The sequence below is a fragment of the Pagrus major genome, chromosome 5, assembly GCF_040436345.1.
Source record: "Pagrus major chromosome 5, Pma_NU_1.0".
Classification (NCBI taxonomy): domain Eukaryota; kingdom Metazoa; phylum Chordata; class Actinopteri; order Spariformes; family Sparidae; genus Pagrus; species Pagrus major.
Genome location: NC_133219.1, coordinates 30756217 through 30776415, shown reverse-complemented (window position 1 = coordinate 30776415; position 20199 = coordinate 30756217). Strand labels below are relative to the sequence as shown.

The following is a 20199-nucleotide window of genomic DNA, read 5'->3' as shown; positions in this document are numbered from 1 at the left end:
ATACAAAAGTATCCGTGTTGTCATAGGTGTGTCACGCCCCCTGAGCAGGAGTGCGGCTGTCCACCTCAAAGTGTCTGTAAACCCTGAAAAGCCACAATAAACACACGTATAGACAGGTTAAATGAATTAAAGGAAAAAACAACACAACGTGTATTTGTAAGGGGTTGTGCTACCTTGTGCTGCTGAATGGAAGATAAATGTAAACCACTTTTCTAGCTCACCAAACAAAGCGCTTTACAATTTTCCCCCTCGTTCACCCATTTACAAACACACCCACACAAATGGCAGTGGCACTGGACTGACCTAACTATCAGGAGCAACGTGAGTTGAGTTCTGGTGACTTTAGAGGCCAGAGAATGTGATTCACATTTTTTTCATACTCATCAAACCATTCAGTGAGCTGTCCTGCCTTATGGGTGGGGCATTGTCATTGATATTGACTGATATTGACTCTTATTCACCCGTCAAAGCCACTGTGTGGGAGATTTGGACATTTCTAACTTAGCAGTTATATCAAGAATTCAAGACAGCAACACGAAAACCACCAATATACAGCAAGAGCGTTTCATTTATTAACAAACAAAAACCATCAGAAGAATTTGAAATATTTGCTCATCCCATAAACAGATTTTATATGCAGTAGCTTACACATTTCAAACACAGTCCTGACACTATCTTATATAGTTTAATTATTTTTCAAGCAAGGCATCTAGATGACTTAACAAAGAGTGTATTACTGTGCTTTACTCCCATGCCAGAAATAAGTGTGTAAGAGCAGACAGACATATATTCAGCTGGCATGTGTCTCATGTTACAATAACACTCTTCATGTACTCGACAGCGCCTCAATGTGAAGGTGCAAAGCATCGATCATATCACTGTGTGCACAGAGGGATGCAGGAAGCGGTCTCCAAATCTGCCCGCCAGCACGGACCTGCACAATGTCGGCAAGAGAGCGGCTGCAAAACCTGGCATCACGTGGCCAGAAACCCCCACCGAGGCCACCATGTCTCATTACGAGGGAAGAAGGCTGCCCAAGGTCAAATCCTCTGCCAGACAGTTCCTGTCGGTCTTCCCTGAGTGCCTGGAGGAGGCGACCTGGTCCTGGAGCAGTCCCCTCTCCGCCAAGAACCCGGTCCAGGGAGGTTCGGTGCTGGACTGGGCCGACATGGAAGAGGGAGGTTTCTCCCACTTTCCTCCAGTCGAACCTCTGCTGGCATCCCTCACAGAAGTCTACCATGACAGCTGCGGGCCCCGCTCTCCCATCAAAAGCTGAGTGTTTTCAGTCCTCATTGACTGAAAAGAGCTACAAAGCGGTGGCCATGTCAGTGAGGGCCATGAACGCATCGTCGCTGCTGCTGGCCTACCAGGCTGAACTGCAGGATGACATGTCAGCCTCACCCACCCCAGTCTTGTGGGACGAAGTGTGCGTGGTAACGAACCTCTGCCTGCGTCTGCACAGGTGCGCCGTCCAAGCCTCTGCAAGAGCCATGGCCCTGATGGTCGCTCAAGAGAGAGCTAGGTGGCTGAACCTCTCCAGTCTCTCTCAGAGGGAGAAAGCTCAGCTCCTCAATGTCCCCGTGGACCCGAAGGCCTATTCGGCCCGGCAGTTGCCACCATGCAGAGACAGTGTGAGGAAAAGAAAAAGGAGGGTGAAGCGCTTCAACTGTGTCTCCCCAGGAGGATGCCACCTCCTCCCCCTACAGCACCTTGGCAGACGTTTGCCCAAGTTGTGACCTGGCCGGGTTACCACATCCCCAAACGCCAGCCCCAGGCCCAGGCGGGCGCCCAGAGCAAGCCACCTGAACTTAAAGGTGCATGGGCTAAGAAGCCCTTTGTTGCCAATGTGACGCAGGGGAACCAAGCGGCCCCCCCTGCCACTCACGGGGGTAAGAAGAAGCGACGCGCCACCTAGAGCGCTCCCCTTGGAGGGAGCTGGCAGGCCCAGTCAGACGCCTGTTTCGTCCCCTCTGAAAAATGTTCTGTTCTTGCCATGTTCAAAGGTGCCATGTTCCAGGCCCCTCAAGAGACGTGCAGAGGCTGTGCCGGCACTCACAGTCCACAGCCAGGGTAAGAAAAGGAAGGCCAGACCCGCAGGGAGCTCTGTGGAGCCCCAGCTGTGTTGCGAAAGCACACACCAGTGCATAAACACACACCAGTGTCCCTTCCCCCTGAGGTCATTAATAAAAGTTTTTTCTGGTGCGCATCCAGGTTTGAAACCGAGGGCGCAGCCAAATTTATTAATGAAAACAAAAACAAAAAAGAAACAGAACATGTCTGTACAGCCCCACATAATGCCACAAAGGGAAGACATATCCCCACTTGTGGTGCAGCAGGCCAGTCTGTCTGCCAGGCAGCACAGACTGAGCGTCGCAGCCGCATGACCCACTGCCCAGCCAAGTGAAGCAGCGAGACCACCGTTCTCAACAGTGGCGTGCGTGACGTCGGACTGGGTGTTGAAAACTGTAACCAAAGGTTACAGACTCCAGTTCACGTCCCGTCCCCCCAGATTCAACGTGGTTTTGCAATCGGGGGTGCAAGGGGAAAAAGCTCATACTCTGCAGGAGGAAATCAACTCTCTGCTGAACAAAGGAGCTATCCGAATAGTACCGCCGGAAGAAAGACAGAGCGGTTTCTATTCGAGGTATTTTCTGGTCCCAAAGAAAGCCGGGGGTCTGCGACTGATATTGGATCTGCGTGCTCTGAACAAATACATGAGAAAGTGCAACTTCACAATGTTGACGCACACAGCTCTGATACGATTTGTGCACCCAGGCGATTTGGTCATATCCATTGACCTGAAGGACGCATACTTTCACATCCCTATTTATCCCCCGCACAGAAAATATCTTTGATTTGCCTTCAAGGGCATAACATACGAGTATATGGTGCTCCCGTTCGGCCTTTCATCAAGTCTGCGGGTGTTTGTAAAATGCACCGAGGCTGCTATTGCCTGCTTAAGAGAGGGGGGAATGCGCTTAGCGACATACATAGACAATTGGCTTCTAGCCTCGCAGTCTCCCGAACAAATTCAGGCCCACACCAGACTGCTCACGTCACATCTGGCGCACATGCTGGCACACAGACTGATAATGTGGAGCAGCTCACACCTGTTATCGCTGAGAGCTACTCATGTACCAGGAGTATTGAACCTGGGGGTGGACTTACTGTCCAGGGGCAACCCTCGCTACAAGGATTGGAAACTCCACAGCGAGGTGGTGGCTCAGGTCTGGGAGAGATACGGCCAAGCGAAGATAGATCTCTTTGCGTCAGAAGAGAACGCTCAGTGCCCTCTGTTTTACTCCCTCACGGGCCAGAGCGCTCCGATGGGGTTGGATGCCTTGGCGCACGAGTGGCCTCGTGTCCTTCTGTACGCTTTTCCCCCATTAGAGCTGATCACTCCTACTCTCGCCAGAGGGTCTGACTCTCATCCTGATAGCTCCCCGCTGGCAGGGGAAACACTGGCTAGCGGAGATATTTCAGCTGCTGCGCAGACAGCCGTGGCCTCTGCCCCTCCACAGGGACCTCCTGACGCAGGCGCGTGGAGAGATCTTTCATCCTCATCCGGAGCGCATGGCTCTATGGGCCTGGCCCGTGATAAGGTTGAATCTGGCTACTACTGGGCTCCCACAGAGTGTCATTGCCACTATTCAGAGTGCCAGAGCCTCCTCGACGCGCTGTGCATATGATGGCAAGTGGCTCGCGTATGAGGACTGGTGCATGAAAACAGGGATAATAGCTTTCCAGAGCCCCGTCTCTGTAATTCTGACATTTTTGCAGGAGCTGCTGGACAAAGGTTTGGCATTCTCCACTGTCAAAGTGTACGTGGCCGCTATATCAGCATGTCACGTAGGCTTTGGAGACAAGACGGCAGGTCAGCATCCCCTCGTTTGTCAATTTATAAAGGGAGCTAGGCGCCTTTGACCAGTGTCAAGGAACTTGGCTGCCCCTTGGGATTTATCCATGGTGTTTGATGCACTGTCATGCCTACCTTTCGAGCCTTTGCATCAGGTAGGGCTTAGACTGCTCTCCTTTAAAACGGCTTTGCTACTCGCGTTAGCTTCGGCCAAGCACGTGAGTGACATTCATGCGTTATCGGTGAACCCGGCATGTATGCAGTTTTTGATGGGGGACTCTAAGGTTTTACTGAAGCCCAACCCCGCGTTTGTGCCCAAGGTTTTTAACCCGGCACTGTCATGCCGCCCTATTGAGCTGTCAGGGTTCTATCCTCCTCCTTTCTCCTTGCAGGACCACGAACGCCTGAATGCGCTCTGCCCGGTGCCCGGTGTTGACAAGATGGCTGGATTCAGGAAATCAGAACAGCTGTTTGTGTCATGGGCTACGTCACACTTGGGGAAGCCTCTTACGAAACAGCGTTTGTCACACTGGATTTCCTTGGCCTATGATAGCAAGGGGCTGCGACACCCTGCAGGGCTGCGTGCTCATTCCACTCGTGGTATGGCTGCGTCGTGGGCACTGTTTCAGGGTGTTTCTATTGAAGAGATATGTGCAGCTGCCAGCTGGGCTACGCCTCATACTTTCTCTAGATTCTATAAATTGGATGTCACTGCACCCACACAGTTTTGAGCGTAGGTTCAGCAGCAAATATTCCTGTTTGATTGGCAGTGTAATAATGACTGGTCTTCGAGGTGAGCTTGTCTGGCAATACGGGAGTCTCTATATCCCATAGTGAGATACCGAAACGAATGTTGAAAGAGAACTTTTAGGTTAAGAAATTAACCCCCGTTCTCTGAAACATGAGTGAGGTATCTCACCAGACCACCCTCCTTGCCTGGAGCGAGGAAGAGGTGTGCTTGCTCAGACTGAATCGATGATGTTACGCCCGGCTTTTATAAGGAGGAGGAAGTCCCTCCTCCAGGGAGCGGACGTCACGTCTGTCTGCCAGTCAGGACTGGCATAGTGAAAAATAGCTTCTGGGGACAAGCGCAGGGGGCGTGTCCCATAGTGAGATACCTCTCTCATGTTTCAGAGAACGGGGGTTATTTCTTAACCTAAAGTTCTGAAGGGAGGGGGCTATGGCTAGTTGGCCATACCAACTATCCAAAACAATAAACTCCACTGTGTTTTTGCATAACAAATACCTGTTTCCTGACATCTGGTGAGGCTGACTGTTATTTTAAAGAACTTTCACACTTGTCATCCTTACTGAGCATGAGACAATAATTGTTCACTCTTATGAAGTCTTTCCTAACTGAAATATAGTGTGGTATAATGACCTTGTACCTTGTACCTTGTTTGTATATAGTGGAGGCATTTTGAATCCGATTTGAATGAGAGAGAGGGAGCGGTCAGAAGTCAGTGATGCCAGAAGTGTAATAAAAGCTGTGATTTTTGTGCACACAACGCGAGCTAAGCTTGCATATGGTTTATGCTCAACACAAAATACAGTCTTCAAAAAATTCACATTAGCATTATAACATTTTGACAACTCAGAGCTTCTCCCAAATTGTGGCAGTTGGATATTCAGTGGACCCAGTTTAGTGGTCATTTAGTGAAGAAATTAAACTCAAACAGTAAATGTAAGACGGACAAAAAATGTGTTCTTCAGTAGCAGATCAAATCTGTCCATTGAGTCCTACAGCAACATCTGACATTTGACTTTTACAAACATCAGTGATATAAAACATTGTTGGTAATTTTCTTATAGTAGTTAATCTACAGTACAGTAGTTAAACAAAGTCTGCCAGAAATATCTATGTGTTTCTATTCCACATTATGCATATTATTATTTTTTTTAAATGTATTATGTCTGTATGTTTATCTTTATTTATATATTTATTTATTTATTCATCCATTCATTCATCATTTGCTGTGTCTGATTTATTAGTGGAAGCCACTATGCACGTGATGTGAAAATCTGTCACTTTGGCGCCATCTTGTGAGCATCCAGTGGCAGTGATTTTGAAATGCTGAATTGAAGTGTTGAAGTGAATCATTTTTTCTCTTCTTTTTGCTCTTTTCAAACATGTATTGTCTTCTGTTTCTGTAGATGAACTGGGCTGTACTTGTCTGTCTGCTAGAAAATGCTTTAATGTTCACTATTTCTCTCATACTTTCAATTTGCAGCTTTGCAATACACACATAGGTATAAGTATAATCAAGTTATTTGTTGCTATGGATTAGCAAAATCTCTAACAAAACTCTAATGACATTTATTTATTTTTTTAATCTATCTTGAGCTTTGAATTCAACTTTGTCTTTGGCACTGAAGTGTCAGAATGACACTCCAAGTCATGAAATGCTGACATAAAAAGATTTATCTATCTATGATGACAACAACCTCGAATTTAAAGCAAAAAACACCTGAATTCACTGCATGTACAATTAAACATTAACCATAAATATGAAGAAAATAGTTAGTGTATAACAAATCAATTACATGTTGTTGTCAGTGCAATGCAAATTAATGAATGTTAGCTTAAACATACTGTAGGTGGTGGGATCATAAGGATTTTTCCACAATGGTAACAACGTGAGTTATATAGCAGCAATATGTGTAACAGACTGTCAGTCTCATAGTGATATATATGTATTTACTGCTGGTGTCCAACCCTATCAAGCCACAATAAAGACACCAATGGACAGGTGACAGTTTTAAGAAAAAGACAACATAAAGTTTGTCAGTAAGGTGCAATGTGCTACCCGAACGTGATGACGTCACATCTGAACGTATTGTAAAAAAAAAACTTTAAAATGAAACAAATACAGCTGTTGTCGTAGTACAGTGAGGAAGGGCGTCAACAAATAGTAATAAAAACACTTAACAGTCTTGTTTTTACATTTATTCACAATATCTATATTTTCTTCCTCATCCACTGCTTTCAGAAACATAGATCTGGGATCCTTTTCTATACTTTCTTCACTTGTCACTGGTGGATCGGGGATTTTTTTCCTGCGTTCATTGGGTGGGGTTTTGTGAGCAGCTCAGGAAGACAGAGAGGAAAGCTTTGGAAAAGTTCACATATTCACTCTGATTCTCTCCTCACAGGGTTGAAGTCTGTTGTTATTTCTTGCATAATTTGCATTCACGATGAAGGTTTTTGGAGTTCTGGTCCTCCTGGCGACTCTGTCTGCAGGTAAGAACAGCTTTTGATTCATGTAACACACACAAATTAAAGTTATTAACGTGTGAAAGTTATGGTTAAACCTAACAAAGTAATCCGTTCTTAAGTAAATGTGTGATCACTCAATTTCAGTGCATTTTTTTTTTTTTTTTACATACATTACATTACATTTAATGAATCCTCTCCTCTCATCCTCTCTGTAGTGTCAAGTTTCATTTCTCCATTTTTTTCAAGGGAGAGTTCAGATTCATGTTTGAAAGTGAAAAAAATACATTTAGAGTGTCTTAACCCATGTGTGTGACAGTATTGTGTATTTCTGTACAGCATATGGACTGAGATGCTACATATGTGCCTCGGCCAACCCAAACTCCTGCACAACTGTCCAGACATGCCCTGCCGGCTTCGACCGCTGTTCCAATATCGTCATAGGCGGTAAGTTGTTCTTCCGCATCAGAAGGGTTTATAGCTAATATATTGAACATTACAAAGGTAAATGCTTTTCCATCATATCTCGCAGATGTCGTCACACGGAGCTGCTATAAAAGCGCTGAATGTGTAAGCGGCACTGATTGCTGTTCAACCGACTTGTGTAACGGCGCCATACCCACTGGCTCCAGTGTGCTCCTCCTGCTGGTGTCCTCAGCCATCACCTCATTCTTTCTCTGAGGCTCCGGAGAACATTTGACTTTTGTTCTCTCTCAATCTTTACAGCTCAGAAACAATATACGGCTTGTATTTTAAGATCAGTGTATTTTATGAACACTGTATTTTCTCGTGGTTGTTCAGCTAGTGTATGCATGAGTAACATTAATACAAAGTCTGCATTTATTTCTTCAGAATTTGCCTTTAAATTTACAAGATGAAGCCACTGCATGTGAGGTTTGAGAATCTCTCACTTTGGCACCACCTAGTGGTTGAGTAATGTATGTTTTCTATATAGTAGTTTTTTTATAATTGTTTTTTTTCTGGATGGTTTTCATGATTTATAATGTATTTTATAGTCAACCTCTGTCGTCCTCTTTTCTGGTGGTTATCTAACCATGCCTGATGATGATGATGTCTGTTAGATCAAAACACTGCTCAATTAAAGTTGCTGAGAGCTCTGAGTGCCGTGTGCTGATCTTTTATTGTCATAGGTGTGTCATGCCCCCTGAGCAGGAGTGCAGCTGTCCACCTCAAAGTGTCTGTAAACCCTGAAAAGCCACAATAAATACACATATAGACAGATTATTATTATTTATTTTTTTTTAAAAAGCGCTTTACAATTTGCTTCTCATTCACCCATTTACAAACACACCCACACAAATGGCAGTGGCACTGACTGGACTGACCTACCTATCAGGAGCAACGTGAGTTGAGTTCTGGTGACTTTAGAGGCCAGAGAATGTGATTCACATTATTGTCATACTCATCAAACCATTCAATGAGCTCTCCTGCCTTATGGGTGGGGCGTTGTCATTGATATTGAATGAAAATGCTGTTGCTCTTCTGTGCTTCCTTACACATCACACTAATGCACAAGCATCACTGTCATCAAATGTAGTTGGTTCTAATATTAACAAGAAGACATTAACATTTGTTTGAAAATCATGAACGTGTCTTTCTGGAGCTGGTGATGGAGGCAGCTAACAAGTGAGACATCTCGCTCCCTTCTCACCTTTGTTGAGAGTCGCACATGTGCAGAACGGATCACATGACACCACCCACCCAGGAACAAGAGAATGAGAGGCAATCTAAGTTTTATTGTGATTTTTTGGATGGATGTTTAAAGGGCAGGCAGATGTCCAGATAAGGAGCAGTTCAAATGAGACATGAGATTAATCTTTACCAAAGTCACATTCATCTCCTGCCATTTCTTAATCATAAAACACAATTATTGTTGTTCATCTAGTTTCTTTATATATGAGTAACATCATTCAAATTCTGAATTTATTCTTTTCAGACATGTTGCTGTGTTATTCACCCGTCAAAGCCACTGTGTGGGAGATTTGGACATTTCTAACTTAGCAGTTATATCAAGAATTCAAGTCAGCAACACGAAAACCACCAATATACAGCAAGAGCATTTCATTGATTAACAAATAAAAACCATCAGAAGAATTTGAAATATTTGCTCATCCCAAAACAGATTTTATATGCAGTAGCTTACACATTTCAAACACAGTCCTGACACTATCTTATATAGTTTAATTATTTTTCAAGCAAGGCATCTAGATGACTTAACAAAGAGTGTATTACTGTGCTTTACTCCCATGCCAGAAATAAGTGTGTAAGAGCAGACAGACATATATTCAACTGGCACGCGTCTCATGTTACAATAACACTCATGTACTCGACAGCGCCTCAATGTGAAGGTGCAAAGCATCGATCATATCACTGTGTGCACAAAGGTGGTCTATCATTCTTCTCTGTACTAAGGTTGGCATAGCTTAATTAAGCTGATAAGGCAAAGAAAGTCACAAGGACATGGACAGCAATTAATTATGGCATCTTTGAGAACATTTTTACAAGGCAAACCAGTTGTATAGGTATAATAAATCTATTTCTTGCTTTGGATCAGTAAACTGAACTCTAACACAACAAGTTTTTATCTTTTAAATCTACCCTGAGCTGTGACTTTAACTTGCAGATTAAAACAGCATCAAGCAGTAGATAGGTTTTGGCACTGAAATGAATGGTGCAACAGATCGAGAAATGCTGACAAAAACATTTGTCTGCAAGTAATGAAGAGAACCTCAAATCAAACCCAGAATCGCATGAATCTATTTACATTCAAACATCATCCACAAATCTAAAGAAAAGAGTTCATACATATTAAAAGCAAGTGACTAAAAATGAGTTACGTGTTGCGGTCAGTGCAAATTAATGCATGTTAGCTTAAACATAGGTAGTTAGGAGAGTAGACTTTTTCTATAATACAGTAGTTGCCATGTTGACAAGGTGAGGCATGCCCTTTTGAGCAAGTGTGTTTTTATTGCCAGTGCCCAACCCTGTCAAGCCATACATACTGTATCTATTACCTTATTGCGCATTTAATGTAGAACCTGATAAATAAAATTCAGGCAGAAGGACATAAAGCGAACTCTCACCATAAAACCAAACCATTCAAGCTCTGGGACAAAAAAAATCTGTCCACTAGATGGAAGACTGCGGTGACGATACAATCGGAGATCGGTTTTACTATTGGCTGTGGAAGGCACATGAGGATGAGGATCAGCTTAAGGATGGAACAAGAGAATACAAGTTTCATTGAGGGTCTTTGGATGGCTATAATCTGCAGGCAGATGTCCAGATAAAGAGCAGTTTGACGTGAGGTTAACAGTTACCAAAATCAGGTCCCTAGTGGTCATTTCCCTTTGAAAAACAAACATCCTCTGCTACTTCTTGGCATGTGTGCTCACGAGAAGGTACATGTGCAAACAGTATGTGTGCGTTTCTGTGCGTCTTTCATTCTGTAGCTTCTTCAGTGAACCCATGTAAAGAAAGCTATCTCGTCCAGGTCCACAGGGTAGTCAGTGAGGTACATAGGGCCTTTATCAAAATGTTCCCCCTTGTAGCTTCTCCATCGTCCCGCAGGCAGGTAAATGTCCCGCTCCTGCTTTCCTGGCTCCAATACCGGAGCCACCATCAGGTCATCCCCGATCAGGAACTGAGAGTCGATCTTATAGGCTGCCTCGTCGTCATTGGCGATCCACCAGAGGGGCCTTATGATTGGATCCCCTGTATCGAGAACCTCCCCTGCAAGTTCGAGAACCCTTGGAGCCACCAGATTCTCATGGAGCTCCGTGAACTTCTGCGCTATCTGTACCACCTGCAGAAAGATACAGTGTTAGCATCACAGTGGAGCACAATGGCTGGTTTAATAAGTTGCTGGGTCTCTGTAAATAGTATGGTCTAGACTTGCTCAAAATGAAAAGTGTCATGAGATAACTTTTGTTGTGATTTGTCCCTATATGAATACAAAATGCTTAGACCAAAACAAACAGCATGTCGGCTACACCTCCCGTCTCCCTTCACCCCCCATGTGCCCCGCTCTCTCCACCTCTGCCGTTCTCAGCAGGTGTTGCGAAGTACAGAGGAAGCATCCTCTCAACACAGGGGATAACGTAATACAGTTATCCTTTTGTGGACTATGTCAAGTGACGTTGTAAGTACATTAGAAAAGCGAGAGGACCTAACCTTCAACACATCAAAAGTAACCCAATTCTGCAGGAAAACCGGGGACTTGGCAACCCTGCCTGCTGTGTCGATTTATAAATGGGACGGTCCACCAGTTCTGAAGGGAGGGGGCTAACATGCACATGCAGCCATACCAACTATCCAAAACAAAAAACTCCACTGTGTCTTTACATAACAAAAAGCTGTTTCCTGACATCTGTTGAGGCTGACTGTTGTATATTTCTAAAGAACTTGCACACTTGTCATCCTTACTGAGCAGGAGGCAATAATTGTTTGCTCTCATGAAATCTTTCCTTACTGAAATTAAAAAGAAAACTTAAAATTCCAGCTGCAGTATGTCAGACAAAAACGCCCTGCAAAGAATAGTCAGAGGAGCTGAAAGGGAGGTTCCCTCCCCTCTGTCCAAGAACTCTTCCTAAGCCCCTCCCACCCTCTCCACACATTCAGAGTCTAAAAGTCTAAAAAGGCTGAACAAACAGACTTATCAACAGCTTCCTACCACAAGCTGTTAGATTGCTGAACTGCTGATCTGGAGCATGCGCACTACAGCACTTCATGAGCCCTAGTCATAGTTTTAGTTTTAAATTATTATAGTAATATATTGTGTGTATTTATTGTGTTCGTGTTATGGGATCCCGAAGAAACACAATCTCATTTTTGCTGCACTACTTTTGTAGGTACAGCTAAATGACAATAAAGCTTTGATTGATTGATTGATAAAATACAGTGTGGTATAATGACCTTGTACCTTGTACCTTGTTTGCCTATTGTGGAAGCATTTTGAATCCGATTTGAATGAGAGACGGAGCGGTCAGAAGTCACTGATGCCAGAAACGTAATAAAAGCTGTGAGTTTTGTGCATTGTATCATTTTAACAACTCAGAGCTCCTCCCAAATTTTGGCAGTTGGATATTCAGTGGACCCAGTTTAGTGGTCATTTAGTGAATAAATTAAACTCAAACAGTAAAAGTTAGACGGACAAAAAATGTGTTTGAGTCACAGATCTTTGTGTATTTTTCAGCTTCATCCTTTGGACACAAACCTCTCACAGACACATATCTTATATTCCTGTGGGAAGAGGCAAAAATGTGCATACAATTTATGGACTATTTTGGCACAATATAAGCCACAGATTATACTTTGGCCTCCACTTATGTCAATATGGTATGAAAGTTACCTTGAAGAAATCAGTATTTCATACCCTCAAATGGCCTTAAACTACTGTGTGTGGAACTGGAAAGTTCAAACAATGGTGCCCTCCAGTGGTAGCATCACAAAAGACACTGAAAATAAATCCTGTACACTCCAACAATGTTCCTACCAGGAAAAACGTATCGCTTCAGACCATTTTTGAAGATTAAATTACGATTCCTGAAGATCCCACTTTGTTTTATTTTACATTCAGATCTGATTTTCAGTACTTTTTCTACATTTACTAAAGTTAGGAAAAATTGAAAGCAAGCAGTCTACTGCGGACTTTAGGTACAGCACAACACCTGCCTATTTATGGGCTCAACAGCTGGACATGATACATATGTGCAGGTTTCACACTGATGGGGGAAAAAAAGCAATTATCGAATAAAAAATTCAACGTATGGTAGTTTTTAAGTTGTCACCTCTAATTACTAAATTAGACACAGGAAATAGCAAACAGAAAAAAACACTGAAGCATTTATACTCATATTTTCCTATTTTAGTACACACATTACACACCATGTGAGTATTACAATCATGGGTGTAATTATCCTTTGAGTCTTTCTCGTTGATATCTGTGAATGAAAGGTGAATAGAGTGTAAATTAATTTTTCTATTATTCTACCTGTCTTGTTTGATTTTTATCTATCACTTCATCACTTTTTCCCTCTGCTAATGACTCTTGGACTGCTTTAACAAATGAATTTCCCAGTGAGTGATCAATAAAGTCTCATTTTTTCCAACTAATACAACACTTCCACTGCTCACCTCATTGTCGTAGGCCCACGGTGGTATAGAGAACTGCATGGCCGGCATGAAAGCAGACAGCTCTAACCATCGGATGTACAGCTCTCGGTCCGGCAGACCATTTTTTCCATCTACACCACCTAAAATACAACACACATGTCAGACTCACTCTCAACTCCATAACTCTCCGTAGCGGTATGTTACAGAGTACCATACCTGCGGTGCGGTTGGGGTATGCATTCCCTCCTATCATATCAGGTAAGACAAACTGGTAGCCCAGAATGCTGATGGTCAGAACAGTCGGGATGATGGACTTGAGGCCGAGCTCATAACCCCACACAGAGTCTCTGTCGATGATCCTGAAGAAGCAGGAGATGTTCTGGCTCTGGTAGCCCACCCTCAGCTCTGCACGCTCGCTGAATGGTATGGCCATCTCTGTGTAGCGGCGGGTGAAGGTGGAGGGGTCAGACAGTGGGACCAGAGTGCTGAACTGGTGTGGCAGGTAACTAGTCTCTCCTGCGTCGAACTTGAAGGACGTCACATCATAGCGCAGTTTGAGCATACGCAGGTGTGAGGAATACCAGTCACGGGCTTCTGGATTGGTAAAGTCCAAGATTCCTCCAATGCCATTCCACCAGCGAACCAGAGCTGGCAGCTCACCGCTTGGCTCTCGGACAAACAATCCTTTCTCCACGGCAACACCAAAGTTAATGGAGTCGTAGTTGATAAAAGGGTGTGTCCAGAGCGACACCTGAAACCCGTCCTCTCTGAGTTTGTCAAACATACCACTAGCATTGGGGAACTTCTGCGGGTCAAAGTCAAACTCTCCATAGTCGGCAGTGTAGCGGTCGTCCAGCTCCAGATGGGAGCATGTGAAGCCATGCTTGGTGATGTCAGAGGCGTAGCGCAGCAGCTTCTCCTGAGTTACAGCCGTCTTATGGAGAGCCCATGTGGACCACAATGGTTGTTTGAACACTTCAGGGGATGGGACCTTGATAGGCTTTGGAAAATATCGACGCACCTGAGCAAAACAAATGCAAACAGAGCAGAAATAGTCACCCCATGTAAATCCACAACTTTTCAGAATGTCACAAATAAAACTAAAGAGGTTTTAATGGTGCTGGAAGGCAGATTTTGTGACGTTTGGACAGAGCCAGCTGAACTAGCTATTACCTCATGCTTCCAGTCTTAATGCTAAGCTAAACTAACCGGCCATTTATCGCAAAGATATAAGAGTGGTATCAATCTTCTAAGTCTTGGCAAGAAAATGGTGTAAGAAACAAAACTAATCTGACTCAAAACCTTGCCACTTATCAACTAAGAATTGGTTTCATTATTGATGAATCTATTGTTTTTGATTAACAATCACTTAGTCTGTAAAATTTAAATGGAGATCAGTTTCCCAGTCCAAGGTATATCTTCAAATGTCTTGCTCATCAACAGTCAAAATCCCAAAGATAGTCTTTATAATAATATAAAACAGAGAAACGTGAACCCCCACAATTGAGCTGCAGACCTGTTTTGATGGTTTTGATATATAAATTAGCCAATCCAACCAAGACCCCAACTTGGCTTCGGTCATACTCACTCCAACTGCTCCTTGTTAATTTTGCTATGCTATATTATACTTTCCAATCAGATAGGCTGGTTCACTCTGTAAGCAAGTACTTGGAAGAGAACCAACACATGCTTTTTCAAGTGTTCTTGGTGCAGTAATTTTTCTGCATATCCAAATGTAGTTAATGCAACAATTCCCTCCGGCTCCAAAAGAGCTCAAGTGGCAAATGCCCGAGACTTTGAATTTACTACTTTTATGATACTTAATATGGAAGCCCATTTCCACCAGTTAAAGAAAGAGTTCTGAAAAAAACTCATTCAATTTTGTCTCATAATTATGGTAAATGGTAAATGGTCTTGCATTTCTATAGCGCTTTTCCAGTCTACTGACAGCTTAAAGCGCTTTACAATACTTGCCACATTCACCCATTCACAGACACATTCATACACTGATGGCGGAGGCTGCCATGCAGGGCGCCAACTGCTCATCAGGAGCAATTTGGGGTTCAGTATCTTGCTCAAGGACACTTCGACATGTAGCTGAGAGGAGCTGGGATTCGAACCAGTGACCTTCCGATTACTAGACGACCCGCTCTACCTCCTGAGCTACATTATGACTTTTTAATCTCATATTTCTAACTTTTCATCTCATATTTCAGACTTTTTATCTCATAGTCATGATTTTTTTTATCTCATAATTATGACTTAGCATGGGATATAGCAAATGAGATGGATGATTTTGTTCTGACCATCAAAACAAAACACACAGCGCGTCTATACTCACCATGTATTTGTGAATTGAGGTAACATCGGACCCCACACACACTCTGTAGCTGAGCTCAGGTAAGGCCTGTTGACCCACTGGTGGTCTGTAGGGGGAGTCCTGGTATCGGGCCTGAAACCTGAGCATCCTGTCCTTCTCTGACCAGCCCAAATGAAATGGTACTGAGTCATTAATCTTGATGGCAGTCGCATTGGACGACAGCCAATAGCGTTCTAAAATTCCCCCAAAAGCGTTCCTATTCGAGTAGACATCACTGGTGATGAAGGGCTGTGGTTCCTCCTCTCCTTGGATCCTGACAGGCCAGTACTGTGTTGCTGTCTCCGCCCCTCCATACCAATGAGAGTCATTATAGGCCATGGCATGTTCCACTGAATGCTTATTTTGCAGCTCCTCCCAGCGGACACGGTAACACATCACAGTGTCCTTAGGTCGAACTGTCTGGATAAAGAAGTTGAGTTTTCCAGAATCTGAACGGGTGCAGCTCAGGAGATTTCCCTCCTTTGAGCAAGAGTCCAGATCCAGAGTGCCCGACCTGGGAAGAAGCATTGAACAAGGGAAAGATTATATCAATGAACTTGTTAAGCACACAGCACTAATTGAGCCAGTTTTATTAACAGAAATGTCATATTTCAAGCTCAACTAACTAAAAATAAAAATACTACAACAGAGAATAAAATACAATCACAATGCAGAAGATATTGAATGTCATTATACAGCAGGCAATATCATATATTACATAACTCTTTTTTATGTTATATCACTCTATTTCTCTCCAAGTGCAGGGACTGCATTGTGGCTAAATCTGTCAATGTGAGCTCTGCTGATAAAGGACATGACTAAATCAGTCTTCCCTGAGGGGGTAATCATGTGTCTGTCTCATCTGACTTTCCATTATCCATCCACACAGTACTGCTTTTTAGCACACAAAGAGGAACTACTGGTTGAGCAAAGGGGAACAGAGATTTACTGGATGTTAGTTTCACAAGCAAAGCATTTATTACAGACAATTAACACACCAAATTGCTTAACAGTGTACCAGTGTTCCTATTTTTCTGGTCACGTTCTAGTTTTATTCCTCTGTAACAGCCATGACATCAGCATGATAATCTTTATCACGTAATCACGTATCACTTAATTATTTGAGTCACTTCACAATCATAAGCAGATTAATCATTAATGATAATACTCCTGAGAGTAAACCCACCTGAAGGCCATGCTGAAGATAACAGCCCCAACTTGGTTCCGAATGATAAAACCGTCCTTGTTGAGGTCCAACAGCTCAGCCTTCAGCAGCTCGGCTTTGCGGAGGGACGCTGAGTAGTAGCACCAGGCGACCACAGCAGCCAGCACCAACACACAGCCCAACATGCCGGCCATCACCAGAGGACGACCTTCATGAGCCAGTTTCTTCTTCAGTGGAGAACCACCTGCTCCCCCGACCATCTGCTGCTCCCCAGGAGCTGCCGGGACAATCTGATACATGCTGGAGACTTTAGCAGTGAGGTGTGTAGGAAAGCAATGTTGGGTAAAATGTCTGGTATATAACTTCTTCACAATGGCAGCAGTGGAGGTGAAGGACAGCCTAGTGTCTATCTGCCGATATGCAGCAAAGTCTCCATATCTGAATGATGGTTCATTGGTTCAAACCTGAAAAATAGACAGAGGCAGTCAGAGATGAACAGTCAGTTGAAGTTAGTGTTGCTACACAACAAGAACAGCACTCAGAGCACATACCACCGCCAAGGCCCAACAGTCCCCTTTAATTCATTCAAGTCTAATCCAATATCAAATCGATAGCCTGTAGTAGTCTAAATTTTAAACCACCCATAACTGCTTACCATAATTTTTAAGATCACCATATCTAGGATCCACATCAAACTGCATTCAAAGATACCAGTTTTTTATCATTAGGATCCATGCATTATTCCCTGGCAAATTAACGGGAAAAAAATGCATTTTGCAATGTTCAAGACAGTGAGAAATAATTCCTGTGTAAATGCAAAGCAACAAAATAATTACTAGACATACTAGCTAAATTCCAAGTTATCAGTATGGGATATACAAATCAAGTGTTAGTCTGTTGTAACCAGGATTACACAGGGTATGTGCTTGACAGTCCACTTTATTTTGGAACCAATTATCACCTCTGACAGTCTCCATGAACTAGATTTAAAAATACACTTAGAGCTCTCCACACTGCATGCTGCCATGATGAAAGTCATTTATCACTCCCCCTCTATTTACTTATATTCTCTGAGGAAAAAAAAAACACCTGCATTGTACAATGATTCTGTAAAACACAAAAAAATTTACATAGGCAGATGTATGTGTAGAACATGGCTGTAACACTAGGGTATTCTATGTGTTAGTCTCTCCAATAAAGCTACCAGTTACTGTATTGTGTGCACTTACTGTACTGCAGCATAGTTGAGCAGCAGCAGTGTCCCACAGAGAGAGAGAAGGCACAGCAGCTTTACTCTGGTAAGTGGCAGGAAGCCAGGCTCTGTGGCAACACATACACTGGTGGTAACAGAACCAATGACACCATACAAACAGGCTGTAATGAGAGAAAGTACAGACACCATGTCAGCATGGTTCAAATACATTTATCTCTCAGGTAAGAGCACCTTGGACCTGAGTAAATAATGCTTAAGAGCAGCAGCCCTCAAATGATTGTGCTGCAGCAAACCTACAGTTTCCAGACAGAGCCCGGGCCAGTCATCCACAGCAGAACCATATTTAACATCCCAACAGGTATCATTATGGTCCAGCTCAACATTATTATTTATATTATGATGGAGGTTAGTGGCAATGCAGCAGGGAGGGAAGGAAAGCTTGCAAATGCATGCCCTGCAAAAACTGGGTTGATGTACAAGCCCTTTACAGACAGACTGCTAACATGTCTTCCCTTCATGCCAGTTAACACAAGTCTTTGCTTGTTTGTATGTACAATTACAGACAGAACTGCCCCATCATGTTATTAATATGATCAGTTGTTTTTAATATTTAATAAAGCCAACAAGGAGGTTATTTTTTCACCCATGTCCGATTGTTTGTTGGTTGGTTGGTTGGTTGGTTGGTTGGTTTGTCAGCAGGATAACACAAAATCTACAGAATAGATTTCAGCAAAACCTGGATGGAGGGCGGGTGTTGGAACCAGCGTAGTTCGTAGTTTAGCATTTGGTGCATTTTTTTCTCACTTACTTCAACATTATGAGATAGGGCATTTCTCTACATTTTGTAATTTCTCAGGGAACAATGCCTGGATCTTGATGGAAAAAAAATCAGGCATATTTAGGTGGCTGGTATCTATGAGTGAGTAAAAATGGGGACTGGTTGGCCTTGGCAGAGGAATGCACTCTACTTGTCCACATATGTATTACTACATGCCATTATTAATGCTTTGTTCTAGCTTTAGATGTACAATCCTGTTTGGCATGAGCAACACAACTCCCACCTCCCTTACTTGGTTTACTTTCTTCAAAATTTGATTGCCTTAAAGTATTTCCACGCACCAATGTTTTGTGAGTCTCCCAAATGTTAGCACACTTTAAAATGAAACTGTCACGAATTAAAATCTTCTTTTACAAAGTATTCTTCTATGTTGATCCTGGGGGCAGTTTAGGACACGATACTGAATTCATGCTTCAAAATGAGAGCTGATGTAGGCTCCCACACTGTGACCATAAGTCAGTTTCATTTTGATGGTTTTGGGGACCAACTGGATTCAAAGCAAAGTACTTAGTGTTTTGGTACACAAGCCGCATATAACCATTCTGATCAGTGCATTACAGCAGGGTGTACTCTGTACCTTTAGGCTTGAGCGAGCTCATAAACAAAGGCACTAGTTTCCTCCATAGTGACTGCTAATTCTTTTGTGTTCACATTAGTTGTAGTTAAACAGCTAAAACAATAGACACTGACCGCACTGCCATTGCTAAAACGCTCACAGTGGACACGAACAGGACGTTTCAAGGTGACATGTAAGTCAGTAACAAAACATTTCTGCCAGTATCTGATCGATATCACACGTCGACATGTCTGTTGGCGCTGTGTCGGGACATTACTGTGACAGTAACCAGCTATACCAGTTGTCACGAACTGGGTTTCAAAACGCCCAGTGTTCACAGTTAGAAGCTATGCTAGCTATGTCAGTAGCTATACTTATAATTATTAAGTTACCCAACACATTCGCTGTCATTTATCGCGCTGTGGTCATAAAAAAACAGAGTTATCTTACCTCTGCACCTGACTCGCCGGGGTCATTGTGTACAGCTGCGGGCGCAGTACAGCCCACTGCGTAGCTGCAGAGAGGTTTGAAGTTCCATGGTCCCGCCCAACGTCGAACGAGCTCGAAGCGGGTTCGCCCACGCACCTGTCACTCATGCACTGTACCATCCCATGGGCTTCTGGGAAATGTAGTGTGAGAACAGGAGAGTCGTGAGAGATCACTAACATAAATTTACAAGAGCTTTCAAGCGTGTTTGATGAACTTTTTTAAACTAATGCTGACGTTTATTAACCTTATCTCAAAATTAAAACGTTTTTTTTATTATTTTTAAATTTTTTTATTTTACGTGCGACCGGTTGCCTATGGAAACAGTCCAAATAGTTATCAATGTGTGGTGTTTTATCCTTTTCCGGTTCGTACTA

The 20199-nt window shown here is 43.2% G+C and overlaps 2 protein-coding genes across 2 annotated transcripts; one reads left to right on the top strand and one right to left on the bottom strand.

Annotated features, from left to right (window-relative positions):
* Positions 1–6791: 6791 nt before the first annotated feature.
* On the top strand, positions 6792–8191 carry LOC140996551 (lymphocyte antigen 6B-like). Its single transcript, XM_073466981.1, has 3 exons — positions 6792–7097; positions 7410–7517; positions 7603–8191. Exons 1-3 carry the CDS (start codon positions 7052–7054, stop codon positions 7749–7751), a joined length of 303 nt encoding a protein of 100 aa, XP_073323082.1. The 5' UTR covers positions 6792–7051; the 3' UTR covers positions 7752–8191.
* Positions 8192–8807: 616 nt separating this feature from the next.
* LOC140995889 (myogenesis-regulating glycosidase-like) lies at positions 8808–19835 on the bottom strand. Its single transcript, XM_073466043.1, has 7 exons — positions 19787–19835; positions 17959–18103; positions 16751–17193; positions 15547–16078; positions 13422–14226; positions 13227–13345; positions 8808–10896 (listed from the first exon to the last, which is right to left on the bottom strand). Exons 3-7 carry the CDS (start codon positions 17026–17028, stop codon positions 10549–10551), a joined length of 2082 nt encoding a protein of 693 aa, XP_073322144.1. The 5' UTR covers positions 17029–17193; positions 17959–18103; positions 19787–19835; the 3' UTR covers positions 8808–10548.
* Between the last annotated feature and the right edge of the window lie 364 nt (positions 19836–20199).

Excerpts from the sequence above, each read along its gene's own strand:
- LOC140996551 (XM_073466981.1), top strand. The coding sequence starts at position 7,052 with ATGAAGGTTTTTGGAGTTCTGGTCCTCCTGGCGACTCTGTCTGCAG. Across the intron at positions 7,098-7,409 it reads CCTGGCGACTCTGTCTGCAG|CATATGGACTGAGATGCTAC; the intron begins GTAAGAACAGCT and ends ATTTCTGTACAG. Across the intron at positions 7,518-7,602 it reads TTCCAATATCGTCATAGGCG|ATGTCGTCACACGGAGCTGC; the intron begins GTAAGTTGTTCT and ends CATATCTCGCAG.
- LOC140995889 (XM_073466043.1), bottom strand. The coding sequence starts at position 17,028 with ATGTATCAGATTGTCCCGGCAGCTCCTGGGGAGCAGCAGATGGTCGGG. Across the intron at positions 16,079-16,750 it reads ATCTTCAGCATGGCCTTCAG|GTCGGGCACTCTGGATCTGG; the intron begins GTGGGTTTACTC and ends GCTTCTTCCCAG. Across the intron at positions 13,346-13,421 it reads ATACCCCAACCGCACCGCAG|GTGGTGTAGATGGAAAAAAT; the intron begins GTATGGTACTCT and ends GTTGTATTTTAG.